General features: G+C 39.2%; 2 protein-coding genes across 2 annotated transcripts in view; one reads left to right on the top strand and one right to left on the bottom strand.

Moving 5' to 3' along the window:
* The window catches only part of LOC140945411 (uncharacterized), a 249,903-nt gene that overhangs the window by 182,978 nt on the left and 45,150 nt on the right, over positions 1–21,775 (bottom strand). The window lies entirely within an intron of this gene.
* LOC140946776 (protein scribble homolog) overlaps positions 1–21,775 on the top strand; it is a 48,460-nt gene that overhangs the window by 16,531 nt on the left and 10,154 nt on the right. Inside the window, exons 15-33 of the mRNA XM_073395886.1 lie at positions 38–183; positions 1,252–1,377; positions 2,234–2,404; positions 3,197–3,415; positions 4,218–4,251; positions 7,605–7,726; positions 7,907–7,996; positions 8,156–8,236; positions 8,717–8,971; positions 9,645–9,737; positions 9,880–9,975; positions 10,718–10,798; positions 11,157–11,330; positions 12,894–12,974; positions 13,800–13,910; positions 14,399–14,458; positions 18,758–18,874; positions 20,369–20,548; positions 20,914–21,174. Of these exons, the coding sequence (XP_073251987.1) occupies positions 38–183; positions 1,252–1,377; positions 2,234–2,404; positions 3,197–3,415; positions 4,218–4,251; positions 7,605–7,726; positions 7,907–7,996; positions 8,156–8,236; positions 8,717–8,971; positions 9,645–9,737; positions 9,880–9,975; positions 10,718–10,798; positions 11,157–11,330; positions 12,894–12,974; positions 13,800–13,910; positions 14,399–14,458; positions 18,758–18,874; positions 20,369–20,548; positions 20,914–21,174 (2,498 nt within the window). The remainder of the gene's footprint in view (positions 1–37; positions 184–1,251; positions 1,378–2,233; positions 2,405–3,196; positions 3,416–4,217; positions 4,252–7,604; positions 7,727–7,906; positions 7,997–8,155; positions 8,237–8,716; positions 8,972–9,644; positions 9,738–9,879; positions 9,976–10,717; positions 10,799–11,156; positions 11,331–12,893; positions 12,975–13,799; positions 13,911–14,398; positions 14,459–18,757; positions 18,875–20,368; positions 20,549–20,913; positions 21,175–21,775) is intronic.

Raw genomic sequence — 21,775 nt, 5'->3', positions numbered from 1 at the left:
TCCATACAAATAAATGGCAAATTCTTTCCTTTGTCAGAAATGATAACAAATGATTTGACGCATGGATTTGCTATTGACAATCTCGCACTTGAAGATGCCGATGATGTGGTGAGACCGCGTGCTGGTAGCTTACCACCAGTTGTGCAATTTGCAGATGGAGACTCAGACCACAGTGATAAAGAGGTATGTTAATCAGTTTTCAATTTGTCTGTTTTTTTTTTTTTCTCTATATTTAACTTAGCCTGTATCAGGCTTTCAGGTAGTGCAGACATGTGAGAAAAGTGAGTGAGCAGTGAAATTTAGCAAACAGGGGTACCGGAATGAGGTATTGGAAACAATGCTTCCATGCTCCACTACTCTGTCTCTCCCAGCCCCCACATGGGTTTTGCACAACTTTTCTTGATCTGCTTTCTTCACTCTCTTGGAGCCTGGAACAGGCTATATTTAATTATTCAGTGTATTTCAATGTTCTTATTAATACATATATTATTCAGAAAACAAATGTACAAATGTTCCTTAAAGTTTAGTGTGTAGATTTTTGGAAATCTGTGACCTTCATGTTTGCCATGGTGCAATTTGTTTCCCCTACAAAAGTTTGCATAACTTTTGATTTCAATTTCTCAAGGTAAATTTGTTAATCCCAAGAGGAATTGAAAACAGTGCTTCAAAACTGTTATTGGAAAAACAAATTGCATAACAGGAAATGTGAAAGTCTCAAATGAATAACAAAAATAGAATAATAAGATTAATTAATTAATTAATTAATTAGTATAGGTAATAGAATGATTTGTAGTGATATTTGGCATAAAAACCACGAGTGATATTTCAGAATTGTTATACCTAATTGCTCGAGCCGTTAGGTTAGTGAAATTTGAGACAATTTTGAAATATCACGAGTGGTATTTGTACCAAATATCACGTACAAATCATGCTTTTATAAGTTTATACTACTACCCGCAAAAGGCTTGTAATTTTCACATGTAGGTATTTCAAATTAAGCTGAAATACCACTGCTCTAAGCCAATCAGATTGCAGAAATTTCTCATGTAGTAGTATAAACAAACAAACGGTGATAGGCATGTGCAAAAGTCTTGGCAAAGACATGTCACTCAATAGGATTCCAAAAATTAAGGTTTCGGCCACAGAGTGTATGACTTTGAGAGAAAACAGTATAAGACGTTCATCAGTTTTGTTATTTGTTGTGCTATGTAGAGATTCATTTTAATGTTGTTTTTTTTTTCATTCTTGCAGTCTCAGTTTGTCCGACATGACACACCACACCCAAGGGATTTAAAAGCTAGACATCCCAAGATAAGCATGCACAAGATGCACAAGGACTTGGATGGTGTTGTCATTAAGTCAAGAAAATCTTTTACGGTCAGTGGTTAATAACATTGCTGCCCATTTTCACTTGCATTGCCATAGCTTCAAAACCTCTCTATTACAGACAGTTCACTTCCCAAGGGTACCATACAACATACATAGACAGTGTGCAGAAAAGAACTGTTCATTAAGTGGGGTTGACAATGTACTGGTATGAGAGTTTGTGACTCAGGATACCGAAAAGTGTGCCTTGTCCATGTTAACCGGTGTCCATATTAATCCAGTTATTTTAAAAGAAAATATATGAGTGTTTAAAACTGTCCGTCATATATGGGTGTTTGTATGAAGCAGGTGTCCTTAGAGTGAGGCTCCTTAGTATTTTTTTTGTTCTGTGAGTTGGATTTTGAACAGCCAGCGGTAGATGCCTCTGGCTTGTAAGTTTGGAAGGGTTATTTCCATTGGGCGAGTGAGCGTGTGAAAGGTACATGCTCAGTGGGAAAAATTTATTTGTTCCAGACAACCAGGCAGGACTTTTTTGATCCCCATAGAGGGAGGGCATGTACTGCATATCCTAAGATAAACACGGCATACTCTCATGCAAACACTCCTCTCGGCCAATCAAAGCGCGCGTACCATTTTAATTATTTTATAACAAGCAATGTAAAACCCCTATTCATTGCAAGTCAGTGGGTTAGTTATTTTGAACAAAGGCTGACTTAGACTGTGGTTTAAGACTCTAGTTGGTCCCTTCATCATTTACCAAGGTGTTTATTTTAAGCAAATAAAATTAATGGTGTTCAGGTTAGGCTTAAAGCCTTCTTGTGCTGTAAACTGCAAACATCTGTTTAGATGTGAGGGTTAGCCAAATTTACAATGGCTTAGAACCTGGTTTTGTGTCTAATACTTTCAGGATGATGAAAGTGGGTCAGATTCAGAATTCCGTCCAAGGAGAGCAAGTTTTGAGGATAAGGTTAAGATTGTTGATAAGAAGCAACTGACTGCACCAGAAAAGACAAGTGAGAAAAAGGAAATTGGTTTTGCAGAGCCTAAACCAGAAGAAAACAGCAGAGTTGATTTAGAGGTTAGTTACAAACACTGCAATGTTCCTTATCAGTGCTAGTGATCTATCTTGGTATTTTAGGACCTAATTACATGATAGGTGGGGTGACCATATGAAAAATTGTATGATCAGCAGGCTACCCCACCTAGGCGTGTTACCTTACCTATCTGGGGTCCCCCACCTCCATGTAAATAGCCCCTTACCGTATCAGAGCTGCCAATAACAGTGGCTCATCAGACAGTAGGAAATCCTAGCTGTGGCCAGACGTGTTGAACGCACAGACGATTATCATCTTAAAACTACATATTTGTATGGTATTTAATTAAAAGGCAATATGCCTTTGGTGTGTCCAACTAAACTTGTGCTCTGGTCGGACATATGTAAATAAACAAATAAACAAACAAACAAACTATAATCAAATAAATAAACAAATAAATAAGGATTTAGAGGTAGCACATCCACTCAGTTTTTTTTGTCTACCTGAGTAAGAAATTGCGGGCGACAAGAGGAGCCCGCAATCCTAATCTCCAGGTTGTTATTACGCATGCGTGCGAATGTGTCTAGCCAGCGTTTGTTTGGACTTCCTCTTGGAATGAATGGAATGCACAGAACGCAGTTTGATCACGTGCGTTTCGACCTTCTACCCCTCGTAATCCGATCAGGCGTGTTTTGACCATCGGTCACGAGAAACCTTCGCAGAGCACTCACTGCGATGGAACAAAAGCGTTTGACCTTAGATCGTTGTCGCCCGCACTCCGTAACCTTTGGTTATTACTAGTCTTTTTTATTTGACTTTTTTTTCTTCTAATGTAGGGTTCTGACTCAGGAGATGATAGCGGGAGAGAACCTAAAATACGTTTCGAAGGAGAAGACCATCCTGAAACCGAGAAGCATGAAAAGCTGCGGAGGCGGGACACACCACATTATCTGAAAAACAAGAGAATAGACCTTCAGTCAAACAACGAGGACAAAGTCAAGGAGATTCTTGCAAAAGCTGGAGGCAGTGCCGTTGAGGGACAGAAAAATGAAGTGGTAAGTGTTTAACTCTTCCACTTCCTTAGCGGTCTAAGTTAAGGTAAATTTAGGAACATGAATTTGTATTGTAAAACTAGAACTACGTAGAAGTATTGCCAAAGAGGGCCCATTTGAATGGTCACTTCTTAGGATCTCGTCTGCAGATTGAAGAGAGAAATTGCATACTAAGTAGTACCACGTGAAAGTACTGCTGAAGAGGTTTCATTTGAATGGTCACATCATAGGATTTTATCCAAAGACTCAAAAGTTAGAGCTACATACTGAATAAATGGTACTATGTGAAGGCACTACTGAAGAGGTTTCACTTGAATGGTCACTCCATAGGATATTACTCAGAGTTTTTCACTATATAACATTTAACCAGGAATTATAAAGGTGCTTATATAGCCGGCGTAGCAAGCGTTTCCGTGCGGTTTCGGAGCAAAGAACGAGGAACGAGAGTCAAAGACCGCGCGCAAAATGGGGCGAGTAAAAGAGCGGGGAGGGGGTGGTTCGCGCCGCCAAAACCAAAAATCCCGGCCGTTCCACGTCGTTCCTCGAATCGGTCTTGCTCCGAAACCAGAGGGAAACGCTTGCTACGCAGATAGTGCTTATAAAGTCCTCGATAGCGTTTTATTTACGTGTACATTACAGCCACAACAGCAATTCACTAAAGTGTTTTTGCAACGGTGTGCCAGAGCATGCACTGTAAGGTCATTCTGCAGACCACTAGATACTGAAAGTGAGGTGACTTCAGCGTTGTTAATTTTCAGTTAAACTTGATTTTACTGTATTTGAGTAAGTTTTATCTGATTTTTAGAATGAAGATGAAAATCATGGCGGCGAGGCGGAAGGTGGGTTTTGTTTCATTTTACTGTTAGTACGGTTGGAAAGAAAGTGTCTTCCTTTGAAAGCCTGTTTGTTTTTGTCTTGAAAGTGTGCATTATCTATCCTAACTGTCATGACAGTAACTGGACTGATTTTTTAGCAAATTCTCCCCATTATCACCATGTAAAATATTTTGAGGAAACTTTGCAGGCTGTAACGTTCGGATTCATTCAACCACGCGCATGTCCGGTAGCAGGTTTGAAAAAATGTTGAGCATTGTTTGCACAGCATACATGGTGTTTTGAATTAATTTTTAAGTCAACGTTAATGCCTTTTTTAACAGGCGCTTCTTTGTGCTAAACTAATGAAAGATACATTTTCAAGCTGGTTGTTCATCACCAGCTTTGCATAATATGTCAACTAATTGTTGCTGTAAGTTGTGATTTGTATTTTACAACTTTTTTTAAAAATGAATTTAGCCTTTCACGTTCGGATAAAAGGAAAATCGTCCAGAATTTTGCCTCCGCATTTAATGGCTATAGCAAACCGTGGAGTTTTATCAACAGAAAAAACTAAGTATTTTAGTAAATTTCTCTTTCAACAAAGATGCTTTTTTATTAACAGCTCAAGTCTTGAGTTCTATGTGTTTCAGCTGGAATTTCGTGGTATTAACTACTGTTCTTTTTTCATTCCTCCTTCTTCTTTAATTCTGTGGCCTGTAAAGGTGTATTGTTTTTTTTCCAGCGAGGGTGTAAAACAAGGAAAGAGTAAACAGACAGGCCATTGTCCAACTTTATGATACCTTACGTTTGCCATTTTAAACGTAGTTTTTCTTTTACGCTCTTTTTTAAAATGTTCGTCAATTCTCTATATATTACCTTGCAATAAGAATTTGCTTGAACCCAATTTACACGAGTAAAATTGTTTTCGACAATTATTTACCATGTCGAAGAAAAACAGTCCAAGTTTCACCATTAATAATTTGTGAAAGTTTCCCTAGATGTGGAAAACTTGCCCGTGAAATCAGGTCTTAAGAATCAGCAGAGGTTTTACGCTGAATTATTCATAGATTTTTACCACAAGTTTTAATGAAGTGTAAGCTGTTTTGCATACGAAGCATTTGAAACTACCTGCTAAAATCATCCAGATCTGTGTTTGTTTGAATAATTTTCTTCGTTCCACTTTCTCAACATCAAAATGGTTGCTGTGGTTGGAAAATATGGTCCCTTCACTCTAGTTTGGTCAGGTTAGAAACAAATTGCGATGTCCTTTTCCAATTTCTGTTTCGTTTTGCTACCGTGAAGTCTTTTAGTATACACGGATATCAGGGTTGCTAATAATGTCACTACATTACGTGTTAAAATGCCAGTTTTTGAACTTAAACTGGCCCTTACCTTGTGCTAGGCCGTACTTTGCTCGCTGTGTTTGGCGGGGAACTTCCTTTGCCAACAGAAGTAGTTGTTGTTATGTAAGCATTTTGTAAGAATGGCAAGTCACATCGCCCGTTTTAGAATTTATCTTGGCCATGAGCCTAATGTAGTCATTTTCTTTTGTCTTTGTTTAAACTGATACCTTTTCTTGTAAAAAGAAATTCGCAATCTCCCATCGCTTGTGAGATTTCAGTCGATGTTACGACTCTGAACACGACAATTTATATCGTTTTGCAAGATAGTACTTTTCTCTTGAACGTTGAAGATGTAGAAATAATTTCGTTACTGCCGAGTTACCTTGTCAGTCTTGAATTTGAAGTGATGGTGCGATGGGGTAGATACGGTATCAGGTCGTTTCGCCCGAAGGTCGGTCAGCCCGATAGCAGTTCGCCCAGACTAAGTCGATTCGCCCCAAGCGTATCTGTCGTTCTTTAAGCCATTAAAAAGGGAATAAAGTAACTGCACATGTGGAATCCAAGGGTAACTAAAATAACATCTCGAAAGGTATGTTCACCATGTTGTATAGTGTTGTTCGTCATCGGGCGAATCGACCAATGTCCTTGCGAACGCCGTGGGGCGAATCGACTTTCGGGCGAAACGACCGCAATTCAGGAGAGACAAAGCTCGAGTTCTTGTTGAATACCTGCACATGTTTGTTATTGCATTTAAGTCCACCTGCTTTTTTCGATAAACTTATAAATAGGGTCTGGGTTCAATTTACTTTTATTACGGGTATTTTCATGAAACTCAACTTCAGTTCCTCGTTCAAAATCGTGTTTGCGATGGTCATTTTGATAGCCTTTAGTTTATCGACGTAATTCACTTCTTGATTGACTGATATTTTTCGTTTCGTCTCTGTGCCTTAAACGGCCAGTTAGTCAGAATGCTGAGCGTTTAACAACTCTTATATTCGTTTGTATGTTAAAACTGGGGTGGCAACCTTTGCTAGTTCATTTTATTTCATAAGCATCATTGTAAGGCACATAATTCATCAGTCACTTCTTTAACACTGAGGCCACAAAAAGACGAATCTGGATATTTTTGAAACCGCGTTCACTTTCACACAAATCGGCCTTCTGTCCACACGAAACCATGCAATCCGCACGCCGAAACAGCATCTTTGTTTAACGCCCCGTGCAGACGAATCCAGGTGAAAAAACTGTGGCTTCCAAGGCGTGGAAATGGCCTAAAACGTTTTGGTTTTATGCAATCTGCAGATAATCATCAATAGAGGTGCTTTTGAAGAATTTGGTTGACATTATGCGATTGTGTAACGTAACAATTGAAGAAAAAGAGGGCTTAATAAAAGAGCGGTAGAGGTGGGGCGGGGTTTGGAGGAGGGGGGAGGGGAGGGGGTGTTTCTTGGTTTTGTGGAAACCATTGTTGGTTCCGTCGCTTTGATGTGGGTGTAGTTCATTGTCTTTCCAATCTTCTGTATTACGTCATTTGGTGATTGCACCTGTCCGCAAGGGGCCACCTACCCCTCCCCTAAGCCAACGTTAACACTTCTCACTTAGGGCAAAATGTTGGCTTAGGGGAGGGGTACGTGGGCAGTTTCCCAGAAACGTATAATGAACCGAATTAACGACCGTTTTATTATCCTGTCTTCTTGAAGCCAAAGACAGCTCATCATCGGAGCGCTGCGTTGTTATTTGTGGCATGATCTAAAGTTAATTATTGAATTTGCAAAGTTAGCCTGAAGGTACCCGAAGCTCGTCCATTTTTAAAGGTGATGTTAAACGGGACGATCCGCAACGACGATTTTTAGCGCAACAATACGTTGCAGTGTTGGAACAATGTCGTAACCATTCGAAACATCGCCCAACAATGTTGTCACGCTGTATTGCTCCAAAAATCGTTGATGTGAGTCGTCTTGTGTAACATCTCCTTAAAGGAATTCGCAATGCTTTCGAAGATAATGCTTATCGGTGGGTATGTTTCGTTTTCAGAGGGACCAACGCTGAAGAGGAAGCCGACACCTCCAAAAAATGGCCGACGAGCTAGCGAGGAGGATAAAGCTGAAACAGAAGAAGAACAGGAACTCGTGACAGTGACTAAAGTGGTTGAAGAGGTTATTAGTGGGTTTATTGCTTTGTCACATATGACGGATATTTATAGAGCAGGAGAGTGTCACGCATGAGTTTACCGGCACAATAGGTTTTTAACCAAGCAGAAGAAATGGGTATAATAGATAAGGTGGGTCTTAGCTTAGTTGCCCCTTACCTGATATGACTAATCTTGTTTCTCGCAGATTGAATACACAATCCATCGTAACAACAAAGGTCTTGGAATCAATATCGCGGGTGGAAAAGGATCAACTCCTTACACTGGAAATGACGAGGTATTTAAAAATAAAATTCCTCTAGGACGTCAAAGATTTTATTACATTGGGCCCTTGGGCTGTCATCTAAGATGTAGACATGCAGCAGTTTGTTAAACAGCTTCTGAACGTCATGTAAACTACTGGGTAAATAAAATTTACTTCCTTTCTTTTTGTCAGGGTATTTTCATTTCCAGGATTTCTGAAAACGGCCCTGCAGGCCAGGATGGAATTCTGAAGACAGGAGACAAGATCTTGAAGGTAGATCACATCAAATACAGCTAGACTGCTTGCAGTCCGCCTTTTCTTTTAAAATCTGCCGAGTTAAAAAAAGGGATAAGGGAGCTTAAGTAAAGACGACGACGACAGCAGTCAAAACGAAAAAAAAGCAATAGTCTTTGATTAGTAAAACAACAACTTTGCGCGTGCATCACGATTTCTTGTACATTTGTTTGCCGTTGTTGTACGACCACGACGTGAAACTGCCTATTTTCACTTTTTATGGAAGACGTGAACTCAAGACAACGATTTTCTAATTTTTTTTAAAACTTAGATACAGTCCTTTAGAATTCAGCTCCAGAACAATTCACAAAGATTGGACAAATTCGACGCCATGGAAGAAGGGCGATGAATTTTGAAACAACGTGAATTCAAGTTTTAAGAGTCGTTTGTTCCAAATTTTATTCCTTTCGTTTGCTCGTCATATTTTATAACTCTTTGCCGCTTCTTTTAAAATCTCAGGTTAACGGTGTTGACATTTCAACTGCTACTCACCACGAAGCTGTTCACGTTTTAAAAAATGCTGGAAATGACATTCATCTAGTTGTAGTAAGAGAAAGAGAAGATTTAGAGAAGCGAACAGTAACGACAACGTCCAGGGAACATCTCCCGACGGCGTCCGACGACAATGATGCAATCGATGAAGCTCTTGAAGAAGCCTTCAGTAAGGAAGAGGTCAATGAAGTCCACAAAGAACCAGAAATTGAGCTACCGAAGGTATGAACCTCCCCCCCCCCTTAACACCCGCCACCCCCCCCCCCCCCTTAAGTGAACTATATAAACTGACAAACCCGAGAGAGGGACATCTTGGAACTTGTAACATTTACTGGGAATTGCGTTTTATCTCCCTTAAAAAAGAAACGGACCTTTTTAGATTGTATGTGTTGTTTTCCCAATTCAGAGCACTGATGTTCTCCAGGGAATTTGTTTTTTGCCTTTTCATATATTATGAAATTTGGGTTACCTTCACGTGGTGTGAATTGGGAAAACAAAACATACAGGTAAAAAGGTCTATTAACTTAAAAGATCGCTTGTCCAAACTGTCCATACTTCATCTTAAGTTAAAGACAAACCTTGACGTGCAACTATGCAAGCAGGCTCAGCGAGGAATAGTTTTAGACGTTTTAAAGATTTATACTTGTACCAAACACCATTCAAATACATGAATACAAACATTTTGAATCTTAATACGGACATTGTTCAATGTGCAAAAGACGATGAGTTTATTCGAAATATTTCAAAAGCTTCCTCAAGGTTTTCACAATTGTGTTGGTTTCTATGAAGCTTTGTTGTTGTTGTTGTTTTACCTTTTGGTTTCTCTAATTGCTTTGTTTTCTGTTCATTACATTATTATATCGCAGTTAGATAACTCTGATTTTTTTTTTATCAGGTGAATGATGAACCTGCCAAAGAAGAAACAAAAAAAGTTGGTGTTCGTTTTGCTCCAGAACCGGAAATGGAGGACATTCAAACAAGAGTCGAGGTAAGCATGATACATGTAGAACAATGCGAGGGTTGTTGGTTTATTTAGAAGTTGGTGTGCGTCTTTCCGAAGTGAATGTAGCATTTTTGTGTAACACTGTTGCTGTTTGAACTGTATTTATTTGGTTTTGTCCTCCTCACAGAAAGAGACAATAACGTTAAAAAGAGGAGGCGAGAAAGGCCTGGGGTTTAGCATTGCTGGGGGTCGCGGATCAACGCCTTATAAGGATGGGGACTCGGTAAGTTGATTCACGTCATTGCGTGATAAATGCGTTATTGGCCAATCGTGACTTGAAGATGGCTGGGTTTTGGCAAGGTTAGTTTTTGCGTTTTTGTGGACCGAGAGTAAGACGAGGTGATGGTTTATAAAAGACCATAAAAGCGCAATAAAGAACGAGCTCAATACTCAGCGATCTTCAGGGAACAAGTCCGTTAATAATGGATTTTCGTACTGCCAAAGAGAGGACTTCTTCTGGCGGGACCGGTGCTTTTATCTTAACATCATTTATCATGAAAAGTTTCACGAATGCACTTAATAATGCATAAGCGTAGTCTACGAAAGCACATATTTTCTTAAAATTGCCCACTGAGGAAGCTATCTGGAAGTCCAAAGATTTGCTAAACCATGGCCTAAGTTAGACTTCGTTTAAATAACCGACCCTTAGTGCTTAGTACTTAAAATACTGCTTTTATGACCTTAACTGGAGACGGGGCCGCCATGTCCATATGGCTATCCGTTCTAGGCACTCCCAAGGGTCGAATTGTTTGCATGATTGATCCGGTCGAGGATGTAATCCGCACTCCTTCGCCCTGCGAGTTACGATATCACTGCTCTGCGGCAGTTAGAAGAGTTCTAGTGTCACAGAGAGATTTAACGGATTTAGGAAGATTGTAAGCAAGAGGGAGTTATCCTCTCTTGTCATTAGTTAAAGAACTTTCTTCTTGAATGTTTTCTTGATGTTTGTTGTTGTTCCTTTTCAGGGAGTGTTTATCTCTAAGATTGCTGAAGGTGGTACTGCGGAGAGAGACGGCAGACTACAAGTGGGAGATAAAGTTCTTTCGGTAAGGAAATTGGCGAAAGAGTACATTGTAGCAACAGCGCTTCAATCTGCGGCCATTTTCAGGGCTTGAAGTAATGCCCAGTCAATGCACAGTGTTCGGTCAAAAGTAGGCTTTGTCCGGTCATACAAATCCTTGGATGAACGGACACTCTTCCTGTCGTTTACGCTTCTGTTGGAAGATTTAATTGTATAAAGATATGAGGTAATCAATATTTGTGCGGACAAAAACGGGTTGTGTCCGACCAGACACGGCAGCCTGAACACTTCAGAATCCAGTACTGGCCATTATTGGGCTGGGGCTGCTCAGTAATGATGCTCCTTGTTATTTGTAACAAGGCATGGTCTCTCTGTTTTTTCAGATTAATGGTAAGGACATGAAAATCGCCAGACATGAGGATGCGGTTGCCATGTTAACGGGCGGCCTTTCCTACGTCACATTAGTGGTTTGTCGGGAAAAAGTCATCAACAAAAGAATGCTTCCGTTGTCCAAGCTGCAGGATCAGTCATTTCTTAACAAGAAACTGGGAGTAAAGGTAGGATCTTCTGTTAGTCACTGGTCGAAACTTTACGATTATTCTGTTACCCTGCGGCTAGGAGCGGGACGTTTACCGTATAAAGAGGGTCGAGATACCGTAAACTGCCGCTTGTAAGCCTTGGGTTTATATAGCTGATTCAATAAAGGTTGCTTTGGGAATTGGGAATTGACCATTATGTATAAAGTTGTTAACAACTTAGTTCATATACCTCTCCCAAATACAGTTCAGCTTTCATATTCGAGAACTCGAGCGAATCATCCTTTAATAAATTCAAATGCATATAAGCATTCTTTGTTCCCAAGGGTAATTCCTCTCTGAACAGTCTGCCTAGCGATGCCGTCTGTGCAGAATCAGTTAGGTCCTTCCACGCTAAGTTAATGCATTAAGGCTTAGCTACACTGATTTATTTAAGTATTTTGCAATAATGACGATCATAGTTAATCTAAGTTTGTTTGCAATAAGCTTTATGCCAGGGTTATATGTAGCGTTTAAATGTACTCCTCTCTTTGCCGTTTGACCTTTTAACTTCTGTATAGTGTTTTTGTTTACTTAACGATTACTAAATATGTATGTATTGTGCATTGGGCAGCTATTGTTTGGTGGTCACTGGAGCTAATCATGACAATGAGTTTTTTGAGCATTTTAGTGAAGTAACAGCATTAAGCATTATTCGAGCGTTTTTTTCAGGGAAAATGAAAATAAGAGTACAGGGGACCCCCAATCAAGCGGACACCCTCTATTAAGCGGACACTAAGCCGGGTCCCGATATTAATGTCTTCTTTCTCTTGATAACGAACCCCTATTGAGCGGACACCTCTAGTAAGCGGACACGGACACTAAAATAAATTGTATTAGGCTAATTTCTATTGTTAAAAACCTTTGTTAAGCGGGCACCCTCTATTAGGCGGACAGTTGGGAAGGTCTCGAAGGTTTTCGCTTAATTGATGTTTCACTGTACTTGTTCCTGGAAAAAAATTTTTTCAGAAAAAACGGAGACAAACTAGAAAAAACTAGAAATTCAAAGTGCGGAGACTGAGGAAAAGTTAATTTTTGCTGTTTAAAATGTTAGAAACTTGATAAAGTTGTTGTTTTACTACGTGTACCATTTCGGTAGTGATAGCACCCTGGTGGGGAAGTGTCAAGGGCGTATACTGCGCTATTGGTCAGTTGTTAAGTATTTGTGTGTGTCTTGGTCATTGGGTAGAGAAACAACATGAACCGAAAACATCAGGTGTTAATTTTGGAACTTAAACGCTATATTTTGTTACAAGGACGAACACTTTTCTTTTGCAGGAGCACCAAATATTTAGTGACGTGTTCGGAATCATTTCTCAGTGAAATCAACTCAAACATGCCACATTTTCAATTGGCAAGATTTACCCAGCGAGAGGCGTCTTTTCAAGTGAATTAACTTTCAACCTTCTTTTCTTCCGCAAAAAGCGGTACATGGCTTCAAGAAGGCTGTGAAAGTTACCTGTTATAATTTCGTCACATAAATATGGCAGCTAGAAGGGTTCACAAGTGTCCGCTGTGATTTCTATTCTCGTTCTTTTTTTGTAGCCTGAAATGAACCATGTCTCGCCAGAAAAGCCAACAGTTAATCACGAAGAAACGAATGGAACGAAAGACATGGACATCGAGGTTAGATTTTGATGAACTCTCCCTTCACCTTTGTGTCTAGTGTCCGATCTCCAATCATTTTTGTGGGTGATTCGGCTCGGGAGGGTGATTTTAACCCTGTAAGTGCCAATAGTGACCAAGATCAATTTTCTCCTAACAATATCCATACACTGTCAACAGATAAGTTCTGAGAATTAAAATGATCACCCATGTAAAATGCCTTGATCTTTTATCAAATTCTCTCAACTAATTTTTTAAGGCAATGTATGAAGATCAGTTTGGACAATTTGTATGTGGTTACTGGGGCTTAAAGGGTTAAAGGAAAGAAGAGGAAAGACTTGACCTTTTTCTTTTTCCTCCGATCAAACCCTACGTCTTGCGATTCCTACATCAGTTAGGATTTCTTTTGTACATCTCATTTGAAATTTTTGTTATTGACTTGTACACACGTATAGCACTCGCTCCAAGACAATGTTTTTTGCTTCTGTCCGTTTTAATCTCGCTGTAAACCCTGTTAAATACAGTTTCTTGCTCTCACAATTCTCGCACGTAACTTATGCACAGTCCTTCCTTTCGACCGAAACGACCACATCTAAATTTTGCTGCTTTAATTGAATAGAGTCAACTATAATGGGAAAAAAAGGAAAGAGAAAAGCGAATACGCGTTTGTCGAAATTTCGGACAAAAGATTTTTAAGAAGAACGAAGATGAAGAAGGAGGGCTTGAATTTTCTTGCCTCCTTTTCCATTACAGTTGTTTCTTTGGAACCATCACGTTAAGTGACGTACGGCGCCGTAACAGAGCAATAAAACTTTGAGAACTGAAATTCATTATTTTATTTTGTAGGAAGTTGTTTTAAAGAAAGGAAACAATCCTTTAGGCTTCAGCATCGTTGGAGGCTCAGATCATGCCAGTCACCCCTTCGGCATGGACGAACCAGGAATATTTATCTCCAAGGTGAGTGCAAAACAGAAGTACTTTTTAGACAGCAAGACAGGGCTCGAAAAAAGTCCAGACCGGTCGTCCGGGCGGGGCAAGTTAATTTTCTTGCTGGCCAGGCAACCTTTTAATACCATATTTATTTCATGAAATGGAAATGTACAATCGTTGTGATACCAATGTAAAGAATTAAAAAGTAAGAGTTATGATTGAATGTTTTTTCCTATCAATTCTCATAGCGATCTTGGTCGTGTAGTTTTTTTCACTGTGTTTTCACAAGTGAGCGCAAAGGTCTGGGGCAAGAGTGGAGCTTGGTCACGTGTGTAATCAATCTCTACTAGCCCTTTTGTACCCTTTAACAGACCCAAATGACAGATTTCCCAACCGTTTTATATACTTCAACTAGTGAAATCCCTACCCTTTCATATGCCTGAAGCCTGAAAAAGAGTACCCCCACCCTCCTCCCCCGGGAAGCATCTTACTTTATATCCTCCGTTAATTTCTAGATTGTTCCAAATGGAGTTGCAGCAACGACGCATCTGCGGGTTGGAGATAGAATGTTAATGGTGAGAACCTTTATAGTCTTTAATTATCCAATCACTTCTTAGCACGATAATACATATATATGAAAACTAGGGGAAAGAATCGCTTGTATGTTAGAGTTTTATCGAAGACATTACTTAGTTACACAAATATTTGCCAAGCATCATTGGGCAATTGACGAGTAATCAACAAATGCCTCTCCTTAGAGCCAATCAGAAAGTTGAAAACCTCTGACGTAAGTTATCAAATTCGCGCCTTTATGTTTGTAAGCGGCAGCTTTCAAACAAAAAGGCAGCGCCATAGCGCCACATTTGTTAATGAGAGAATGGCTATTTGTATATGGATACCGTTAATTTTGTAAATGAAGAATCGCAACTACGAATAGAGACTAAGATCGACCAATTTTAGTCCGAGAGTTAAGAACGTTTCTTTTAGATTTGACAAAGTCATCGATAGTAGAATGGCCCTTTTTTTCTCTCGCATCGACTTACTTTAAAGACAGCGAATACCTTTTAGCTTTTTTTTATTTCATAAGCTTTTTGTTTCTAACTGCAGCCGTTTTTTTACGTAATGCAACATGAGACCGCCTTTTTAAAAGGACGCCGCCAAACTCAACGACATAAACCGCAAGCGATAATGTCATAGAAACCGTCTTAAACATTAGGTTAATTTAGTAGAAAGGAGACAGACTGACTTTAAATGGAGAAAGCGCCTTCGGGATAAAACAATGTTTTGCGTTACAGTCCCCCCCACCAGCGGTATGTTTGGTCACTGAAAATATAAACAGGGTTGCTTTGTCGACGCGTTACATTGCTTGAAGCCGTAGAGTTTTCTTTTTATTCGGATTTATTTTAGTAGACAGAAATTGCCGTGCAAGTAGTCATTTCGCCTTATACAAAATTTAGAGGGGAGAACATTGTCTGCTTCTTTAGTTCTATATTCAATTGCGGTTGTTTTATTGACAGCTTCATTAGTGAACATAACGGTAGCAAGTGACCTAATCGTCTGTACAAAAATTTAAAAGAACAATTGGCAACGCCTTAACTGCCCACGTAAGACTTTTGCTCTAAAAGGAACAGCAGAAACGAAATCGGTATTCCTGGTGTTTCAATATAAATGCGTCAATTCAGAGGTTTTGTTATTTCTTTTTCAAGTTCTATTTTACGTTGGCCGACAAGTGAACACCTACGAGTTTTTTTTTTTTTTGGCCAAACCCATTTCCTCTTTCAGGAGTTTTGGAAGTAACCTTAGTTTTTTCTCTCTATAAAGCTTTTCCTACTAAGAAAGTTCTAGTGATTTTTTCAGAGGAGTTATTTTTGGTTGTTTTTTTGTCGGACTAGAAAGTTCATGGGTGGATGCTCACCTTTGGACTCGGAGGCAATTAGGAGATGGAAACACGATGACGCGAGTCACGGGAATTTCAGCCTTTAGGTTTTTCTAAGGGGCGTGGATCTTTCAAGAACACAGTTTGGTTCTGTTTATTTATGAAGGTGGCAGAAGTCTCATTGTGAAGGCTAAAGATTGTTAATAACGTTGAAGATCAATTTTGACGAATTGGAGATGCGTTTTTTCAAACTTCTGAGTTGTGAGACAGACTTGTCTGGTCATCACTCTTTGTATTAAACTAGACAGCGATTTCTTTCTGACCACAAAATATTCAAAAACTGTTATTATCCTAACACAACGAGATATTTTTTTTTCTTATGGTTGTCGTTAATTTGACGGGTTTCAGCCGCAGCAGGACTTTGTTGTTCACTTTTGCGCGACAATCCAATCTTTTGGATTGAAATTCCGCTACATAATACATTTTGTTACTTCAAAAACTTCTTCCGCACTTAATTTCTTTATTAGCGTCATAAACCTGGTCTGTTATAAACAACCGGTCCTTTGTGTTAATTGGGTATTGATAACTCCTTTAGGCAGTTTCCGGGGCGACACGATTAAGCAAACTGCCCACAAGTTCCCTTGTATTTGAGAGTCAAGCGTCTATTATTTGTCTAGTCTTTGGTTTGAATTAAAAAAAGACACCGGATGCTGTTTTCTGTGTTTATTTTCTTCTTTTCAACTTGTTCGCCGTCAAAAACAAATTAGTGGTATTTGCTTAGTGGTAACTTAGGAGAAATTTATACGGCTTATATATGTTGCAGTTAAATTTTTATCTCAGGTAATTTTTATTTTTCTTTTGTTTTTAGGTATGGTAAAGTATGCTAATGAAGTTGAAACAAAGGAAAAATAAAAATTATCTGAGATAAAAAATTAACTGCAACATATACAACTATAGATCTCTGAAATACACTTTCGTACGGCCCCACTGGTATTTCCCGTCTTTTTACAAGTCAGTGTGAATGAACAGGAATATGCGTCATAAAATGAAGCAAAGTTGTGTCAAAAAAGTCCTCGCTCCACTCGCCAAGAGGTCCACTTGTAGAAAGTCTATAAACTGACCAGCTGTCATAAACTGAAACTTACCAATACTTCATTGCTTTCTCTTCTTGGAGCACTCTATCCTATTCTCACTCAATTTCGCAAAAAAGCGTGAGCCATATTTCGCGAGTATTTGAATTTGAATTTTTAGTGAATTTTAAGGGATTTTTAGATTTCGCGATACTTGCGAAATATTATGTATTTATTTTAACCTAAAGTTGACCTTTACAATTCCGCGAAAAATTCAGTTAAGTTCTATATAAAGAATTAAACTGGTTAACACGGCACCTGAGCGTGCGTGCATATTGCATGCATACAGCGTAGTTGCATCGGTATTCAGACGTCAGCAATTCCTCGACAACTTTTTACGGTACTACACGAGTGGAGTGTTCGCATTCGCGTGCAATCAAATAGCCTTTTAGTTCTATTATTTAATGAACCATCACCAATCAAGCACGAGAGTTTTCTCAAACGCGCCGACCCTTAAGTATACAACCTTCTCCACAAGATGTCTTGTTTTCTCTCTGTTTTAACATTCTTTGGCAAATGCACTTGTTGTCGCCTAGATAATAAGCGGCCTATCTTGTCGGGCCATCAAAGTCGCGGAGTCTTCTAAAAAGTCTGCAAAATCGAATTTATCGGGCTAAATTGCCCCCTTTGGGCTAATTAAAATTGTTCGCGTCATGACAAAAAATATGTTAAAAGTGGAGGCGCAATTCGCTAGGGATTTGATATTATTATATGTCTGTTTGTATTCGTTACGTTCGGGTTGTCAAAGCAGTTGAATGAAATGCTTATGTGAGCGATTGTAAACGGGACAAGTGAGCAGTTGAGCGTAGGAAACCAAAGTAAGAACATCCAAAAGAGAAATGATCGGTGTGGATATGGTCAAGAGTTGGCCATGTGCTTCTTCCCTTCGCAGAAAGGTAGTTTTTCATCATGTAATTTTTAAATCCAGTCTTCCATCTTTGGTTCAAAATTTCAATTAATTTGTAGTGTCAGGTTAAATCTTTTAACCTTGAGTAGCCTCTCATGTGAGTGCTTTATGAGCAAATATTTTATGGTGTTTATTTTATTCCTTTCGTTGAATTTTAGGCGAATTAACCATTAAAATTTTGAACTTAAATGGTAAAATTGAGTCTGTTAGGTTCCAAAATACAGTTTTGTCTAGCATATAACAGCTTATAACTAGTTTTAAGTGGGTATCAGATCGTTTTGCCCGAAAAAGAAGTCATAACTTGAACCTTATTGCATGTAAGGTAACATAAACTAGAATTATTGACTGAAAAGTCTTAGTATGAATCCTGTTAATTTTTTTTTTCTCGTTCTAAAACATCTACAGGCACTCGATACAACGAAGTAGATTTCGTGAAGTCTATTAAACATGTCTTAGTATTTGTTAAATTTGGGAAAATATTATACCGTCTAGTGTGATTCGTAATGTTCACGGCAAATTGCATGACTGGCAAAATAGTTTTCATACCTCAGTAACTGGGCAGTGTTTGTTTTCTTTTTGTTTATCATTATAGTTGTTCAGTTGAGCGAGTCTTCCAGGTCCCCGAAAATTCAAATAAAATATTATGAGCGATACTTTTCTGTGGTACTGTTTATTCTGCGGTACAATTTTACTTTATATTCTGAATCTGTATATCAAATCTTAGAGTGCAGTCGCCTTTCAAGTGGGTAGTACTTCTTGTACAACTGTGATAAATAATACAGTGCTGACTTTGATAACGTGCTACTAATCCTGAAGGGTTTCCGTTTAAATGAAAGCCACGCAGTGGAACTTGTAGCTTCCAGACCATAACGATGGAATAGAGTAATAAATTTTACCTTAATACTATTTCTGTTGCTTAATGATGTACGTAACACTTTGCATTTTTTCTTCTTCACGTTAGGTAAATGGAAAGGACATGAGAAATGCTACTCATCAAGAAGCGGTAGCTGCTCTAATAGCGAATGTTTCGCTCATAAAACTTCTTGTCCGCCATGACCCACCACCAAAAGGTCTCCAGGTAAGGCAAAGTATTGGTAACAGGTGGTTCGCCCGAACGCCGATTCCCCCGAAGTTGTTTCGCCTGGACATATCTCGATTCGCGCCGTGATTATTTTGTCATCGCATGAATCGACTTACGACCGGGCGAAACGACCACAATTCATAGCATTTTCTTTTTTACCTGATTTTTGTCTTGCTTCTTTGATAAACCGGACGTAAAGAACAATTTGACAAAAAATCTTGTGTTTTCTTTTGCTTATCGACCCTTTTTTGTAAGTTCATGTACTGTTGTTATTGAGGCGTGTCTTGCCGGCCGATTTGTGCCTTTCGAGATAAAACTTCAAACGTCTGAAAGGCAAAGGAAGTAACCAGTTTGATAAGGTATAAACCCTTCTTTAGACCTTAAAAATATCATCGAGTTTGTGTTTTCAATGGTGCTTATTCGTAAGGTAAATATATCACATTTTTAAATTGAAAAGTAATGATTTGATGATCTGTCGATTGTTTCCTAATAATAGTCGTAGTGATGTCCAAAATTCGCCCATGGCGAAAAGTAGTAAAATAGCGCGGCGTTATTAATTGGCAATTTCCTAGAAGAGAGTAATCTCTTAGTAAAGAAACACTTCTTTCCCTTTCGTGTTTTCTTTTACCTTTTTGACGCTAAGCCGAATAAAGTATACTGGCTGTTGCTGAACAAGAACTAATCCTACAAAAGCGACCGAAGGTTTTAGGGCTTTTAAAGCCAGTCTCGCCATGGGTGTTTTTTCACGCTTACTACAATAAAATACAGGGCGGTGGCAAAATTCAACACTTTGACAAAACATGAAAGGCCATGAAAACTTGATTAGTTTGTCCGCCAAGTTTTATTTAGAACAACTACACGAGAAGAACTTTGCCTCTGCGTGTTTGGCTTTTAAGAGACCTGCGTTTGTTTACAACCAGGTTACTTTGTAAAATTATTCCTTTAACGGGAGGAGTAAAATTATCAGAGATAAGCTGTTAGTCTTTGTCTTTAATCGGCAACCTTGTCCGCTTTTTAATCTCCTGGATTACGACAATATTCTTTTCGTACAATTCGTACCATTATTGCTTGTTTTTAGTTCCCACGAACTATTTATGAACGGTTCTAATGTTGTCTGCGTTAGAACAAAGAGTTAGGATTTTTGTTTCCGGTTTTCGGCCATTTTGTTTTTGAAGTTTTGGAGCCTTTTTGCAGCCAGGGTTTGTTAGGTCAAATGAGTTTCTTTTATTTTAAAAGTTCTTTGACTGTTTTTGAAAAGATGCCGAAAACCGCAAATAACGCTTTCCCGCCCCACTTTACGGAACTTAGTGCAACCTTGCTTGCCTAGAAACAAAAACAATAAAAAAAACAACAACAACAGCAGCACTGAGACGCCGTTTTTTTTTAACAAGATGACTTGTTAAGTAAATGCAGTCTTTTTCCGGATAGCAAAGAGAGACCATACTTTACTTGTTTATTATGCTGAAATGTATACATCATTTCTTTCAATAGGAGGTTCATTTGCACAAAGGTCCAGGAGAGAGACTGGGTATTAGTATAAGGGGCGGTGCTAAGGGACATCCGGGAAATCCGCTGGACAAGACTGATGAAGGAATATTCGTGTCTAAAGTAAACGAAGGAGGAGCAGCTTTCAAAGATGGCCGTCTCAAAGTTGGACAAAGGATACTGGAAGTGAGTATTGTGAAACCATTCACCACTTTAGAAAACGATAAGAGTAACTGGGCCAAGTTGACTTTCGCAAAGACTTCGGGACTGTTACAGGGAGAAGGGAAATAGCTGGCCAATAGCTGACCGACGCGTCATCAGTAACCATCCCAGAAACAATTGCGGGACGCACATCGGTTCTAGTTTCCTTCCCGCTTCTAAGTGGCCAATGAAAACTGAACAGCAGTAAATGTTACCGGTCTGATAATTTTTACTGCAGCTAGAATATTGACTTTTCAAGAAAACCAGTAATTTTATTAACTAGAGTAACTTTAAAAGTGTCAATCTTTACTGACTGTGTATCACTGAGACACTATTTAATCCCTCATAAGGTCAACGGTACCAGTCTCCTTGGAGCCACGCACCTCGAAGCCGTGCGATCCCTCAGAGGGATTGGGGAGAATTTATCATTGCTAGTGTGTGAAGGTTTTGATCCCGCTCAAGTACCCGCGGGACAAGCAGCATGGATGCAAAGTCCCGTGGCCTCGATAAATTCAGGCCGAACACAAAGCGAGGAGTCACTTGACCGGGAAGTTATTGTACCTCCAAACGAAAGAGCGTATGAAGACATTAGAAAGGAGATTAAAAGACAGGTACACCTTAAACTTGTTTTTAGCTTTTCAGTTGTATGTAGGACTTACTACTTAAAACAGAATGAGTGACCATTTTAAGAAATTGAGGAAAATACGAACAATCGTTCTCCGCTTTGACGTATTTTTCCTTGAAACGCATTTGATTTTCTTCAGGCGCTGCAAAATTTAACATGTAAAACAGCGAAACCACGTTACTTGCGTGACACCTTGGTGCTTAGCGTTCGTTGTGTGACTCACCGGTGCTTTTGTAATCCCGTGCACATTTGCATTCGTTTTTGGCGAGAAGTCAAAAAATTCCACGAAGAGCGGCCATCGTAATGTTTGTCTATGAGGAATAGCGCTATAAATCCACAAGTCTTCCCTTCAAGCTCGCAATTCTTCAGGGGATATGACTTCCTTTTGCGTGTTTACGTGGCGAACGGTAAGCTGAGTTTAAAGACACTTACGAATACTATTCATACGACAGAATTCTGGTCGTGTGTCACTTACTAAATGGCATCGCCAAAAACCCCCATTTATGGAGTTCATTTTTGTTGCAACGAAATATTTGAAAGCTCTTTTTGTGGCAAGACTGGAATGCGGTATAAAGTGTACTCATATG

This window comes from Porites lutea, chromosome 8, assembly GCF_958299795.1.
Source record: "Porites lutea chromosome 8, jaPorLute2.1, whole genome shotgun sequence".
Taxonomy (NCBI): Eukaryota; Metazoa; Cnidaria; class Anthozoa; order Scleractinia; family Poritidae; genus Porites; species Porites lutea.
This window is presented reverse-complemented; position numbering and strand designations above follow the sequence as displayed.